We start from the raw sequence: 4,544 nt of genomic DNA on the forward strand, positions 1-4,544 counted from the left end.
AGTGGGTCACTTGAGACAAGGTTCATACCAGGATATGCTGATTCCACCTTTGCACTCTTTCCCAACACAATTTTTGAACTGATGTTAGTGCTCACAGCTCTCTTGCAGTTACCCAATGGCCAAAACTTGACAGATAATATATATTCCTCAAATTTCACTTAGAGGCTATGAAGTCTCACTTCAGACAAAAGGCATTAAAAAGGAGGAGAGCAGTCTGCTTTTAAGTAAACCCTCTGTTTTACATATAACACAGCATTTTTTAAGGTTTCTAGTGAGCGAAATAAAAGACACTCTTGAAATAGCTACTGAAAGGGACAAAGACTTTCTGATGGCTTCTAGGAAAATTGTCCCTTGGGACCTGACTCGCTGTAAACTTTCAAAGGTGGTACAGAAGAAGGGTTTCATGAATTCATGAAGTGACAAATCAGTTTTCACAGAACAGGCTACAAGTAAGTTGTTCTTTCAAACACGAGCTATGTACACACACTTTGTGTACTTCAGGATTGAATGCTCTGCTGGCCACTCACTGCAAGTCATGTCTCTGCCACTAGAAGCCAGGAGAGTACTGGGCAACTCAGCTTAAGTTGGAATGAACCATGATGCTGGTGGTGCTTTCTAAGACAGAGTCTCAGGCTTGTCTGGAGCTCATGGTCTCTCTCTACTTCCCAGGCACTGGGATTCAGTCACAGGCTCCCACAGCTTGCTTTGGTCAGAACATTTTAAATTTTTATTGTATTTCGTTCTATTTTTTCATTCCTTAAATTCAAATAAATTAAATTTTAAAAGCCAAGGAAAAATAATTGTTTTAACTGTCAAACTGTTTAAACCACTCCTATGTTTCAGGTGCTATGTTACATAAAAACATAGAAATTGTGATACAATCCATTCCTGCCTCTAAGAGTTCAAAACTGTCATCTACAAAGACAAATATATCTGTAATTAAAATATATTCATCCTCTATTCTTTCACTTGCCCACTTAGCAGTTGCAGAACATGCCATGTTCCTGCCATCATCCCATGCCCTGATTGTGGCATGCCCTTGAATATGGCAATGATGGTGCCTTAGGAGCTTAGGAGGAACAGGGAGAGTCATCGAGAAAATAAGAGCCAGCTGCTCATTGACCAGAGCTTTGGGAATATGAAGCCTAGGGGTGGGGTGGGGAATTGAGGTAGAGGAGCCATGCTCAAACACCTCAACAGCTTGATCTTAAGTAGGAAGTGTGATACCCAGGAAAGAGATGAGAGCAGCAGCCAGAAGAGGATATAGCTGCAGCTAGGCATGTGTTGTTTTGGTTTGTTTAATTTTCTTTTTACTTATTCACTTTATATCCCACTCGCGGCCTCCCTTCCAATCATCCCTCTCACAATTCTTTCCCCTCCCCCCTTCCCTTCACCTCTGAGCAGGTGCAGGTCCCCCTGAGTATCCCCCCTCAACTCTGGCACTTCAAGTCTCTGTGAAACTAGGCACTTCCTCTCCCACTGAAGCCAGACAAAGCAGCCCAGCTAGAAGAACATATCCCACAGACAGGCAACAGCAGAAGCTCCACGGGAAGGAAGGCCCAAATGACTGAGCTCAAATTTTACATAGAAAAGGGAATAAAATAGTCCTAAGAAGCAGATGGAGGGAGAGACCTGGAAAGGAATATGGGGAGGGGAAAGGGGGTTCAGGATCAAGTGTGGCAAAGGACTAGCCATCAGGAGCAATGGCTAGTTGGCCATGGAAATGAATGGAAATTTGAAGCTGACAGGGGTGGGGGGCGAGGGCGCATCTCCAGGATGAGACAGAGACCTGGGATGTGGGAAGAGCCCAAGAACCAATGGGAATGACCTTATCTGTGACTCACTACACTGGGGCTATGTAACCTGAAGGGAGAACTAGGCACTGAACACAGCCTTACCTGGTGGAGGTATAGAGGGTCAACATGGAAGGAAGGTCAGGGAGACCAAAGAAGTCCACAAAAGGAAACTGAAGAAGGAATTGTGAATATTTCTGAAGTAGAGTTAGAAGACTATAGATGCTGATGGATTAAGGAGGTGGGGTACCCTAAGTAGGAGGCAGATGGGGCAGCTACTTGAGGATCCTCAACACAGATTTCCTGTAGGAACTTTTCTACTGATAGTCTAACTTCACACTGTAGAAGCTATGTGCTACACCTCCCTGAATAGAGTAAACTAAGCAATGATTAAACATATTAAATTATTCATAAGTTTGATCTCTAGTCCTTAAAATACTGGCCTAACACATTCCATACCACTAAAATGAGTAGGATCAAAGTGGCCTTGAAAAATGTTAAGGCTATGTATGTCAAAAATTCAGTAGAGCGAAGACCTAGGTTGAAAGTAGGTATGACCTGTAACCACAGCTGTGAGACTGAGCCTGTGACAGTAGGCCCTGAAAGTTGCTCTGGGCTGTTTCAAGGGTCAAACCTTAAAAGAGGTAAGAGGCTAATGACCTTCATTATCCCTTTCTAACCCAGGAACTGCATTGGCAAACAATTTGCTATGAGTGAGCTGAAGGTGATTGTGGCCCTGACACTTCTCCGCTTTGAGCTACTGCCAGATCCTACCAGGGTCCCTGTGCCCTTAGCACGACTTGTGCTGAAGTCCAAAAATGGGATCTACCTACATCTCAAGAAGCTCCACTAATTCTGGTAAGGACAAGGACAGACTCTACAAACATGCTGCCTGACATCTTGTCCTGTCACCATCTTCCTTTCTGTCTGCTCATTTCTTCACACCTATTTGTTCCCTTCCTCCTGTGCTTTCTCTCTCTCTCTCTCTCTCTCTCTCTCTCTCTCTCTCTCTCTCTCTCTCTCACACACACACACACACACACACACACACACACAAACTTGCTCTAGATTCCCCATTTTTCTTTATGTATCCTGCTAGCCACATCTGACTGTGCACCTGATCCTGAACCTCCTGTCCTTCAGCCTTGTCTCCTTGCCTCTTTACTTCCTACCATCTTATTTTTCCCTACATGACTTCTTCATTTTACGAATAATCAATTGTCTCAACCTTGGTGATCTATAATAACTGAAAGTTATTATCTTGCAGTCGTGGAGCTCCAGTGTCTGATATGAGGTTCACTGGCAGAAAGCTAAGCTGTTGGTATGACCAACCTTCTTCAGAGGAGTACCCCAGAGAGTCCTCTCCTCCTCTGTTCAGAATAGATCATCATTCCTTGGCACTGGAATATTCCCCTGCTTCAAAGCCAGCACCCTCCTCATCCCCTCTCTTCTAATGTCCTTCCCTTTTACAAATGCTTATGACATCATCAAGACGCCTAAAAACTCCAAGATAATTTTCACATCTAAATGTATCTTATTTGATCTAACTGACTAAGTCCCTTTTGAATTATGAGGAATTATTCAATTTGTACCATGGGCTCCAAAACTCAAGGCCTGAACATCATTTTGAAGCCATTATTCAGCCTAGTATTATCTTCACATGANTGTTACCTAATNCNTTCATCTAAATCTCCCCTGAATAGNCTCTCTCTACATGACTATTCNTCACACTAGTTTCTCCATCTTCCCTCCTTTCTGAAATAAAGTTCCCAGTGTCATGCACAGCATTTGTCTTCTCTTGATAGATCTGAACACAGGTTCCCATGTTGCTTGAAACTGTTCCTGGATCAGGATCCATGATGAGTTCTCTGCCTGCCCTGATCTGCCATGTTCTGCTTCCTGAGTCAGGCTTCTTGTAGAGCCACAAGTGCANCCACTGTGCTCCACAAAAATAGGACTCCTTCCTATTCTCCTAACCTACCAGTGTCCTGAGCTAGTGCAGGCTGATTCTTAGGAAGGCAAGAGACTACAGACTGGATATTCAGCCCCTGACCAAGGGGAGAGCCAAGGCAAGAATAAGAGCAGAATGTTCAGGCAATGCAGAAAGCTTCATGCTAGCCATGTTGAGAGAACACAGAAAAGTAAGAGCCCAGAACCCTGGGTGTCCAGCCAAGGTCTAACCATAGGATTCCAAATGGAGTGATTGTGTAACCAGAAAGTGGCTCTACTGCCTAAAAGCAATGAGCAAGACTAGCTCAGTTTACCACCTTGTACATTCCCCTACATAATAGACACAAAGAGACATTACAAACCCATAACACATTCCACCCACACATGTGCATAACCAAGAACAATGGAGCCTCATGCTGTGTTTGAAAAATCATCAAAATGAAGCACTGGTCATCTGTAATGGCTACCAGTTCCACTTTCCACTCTCTCCTGAGGAGGCCCTAATACACATACACACACACACACACACACACACACACACACACACATCAGAGTTCTTGGATTTATTCAAACACTCATGAAGAGCTGATATTAATGATGGTGTCTTGATCAAAAGACACCAGAGTCAGGAAGCCTCAGCTCAAGTTCCTTCTAGATCAGTGTCCCTCAAGTTCCTTCCCTTAATACTAAAATTCAGTCTCAGCTTCCTACTATCAAAGACGGGATACCTCCATCCTGTCTATACTACTGATTGCCAAAGTGCTGAAGATATAAATGTTATAGTTTAGACTCAGGTACCAC

General features: G+C 43.6%; 1 protein-coding gene across 1 annotated transcript in view; it reads left to right on the forward strand.

The window, feature by feature from the left end:
• LOC110323152 (cytochrome P450 4A10-like) overlaps positions 1-3,571 on the forward strand; it is a 15,570-nt gene extending 11,999 nt beyond the window's left edge. The window contains exons 11-12 of the mRNA XM_029540390.1: positions 2,478-2,651; positions 3,061-3,571. Of these exons, the coding sequence (XP_029396250.1) occupies positions 2,478-2,646 (169 nt within the window). The 3' untranslated portion in view covers positions 2,647-2,651; positions 3,061-3,571. The remainder of the gene's footprint in view (positions 1-2,477; positions 2,652-3,060) is intronic.
• The last annotated feature ends 973 nt before the right edge of the window (positions 3,572-4,544 follow it).

The sequence above is a fragment of the Mus pahari genome, chromosome 6 (genome assembly GCF_900095145.1).
Source record: "Mus pahari chromosome 6, PAHARI_EIJ_v1.1, whole genome shotgun sequence".
Classification (NCBI taxonomy): domain Eukaryota; kingdom Metazoa; phylum Chordata; class Mammalia; order Rodentia; family Muridae; genus Mus; species Mus pahari.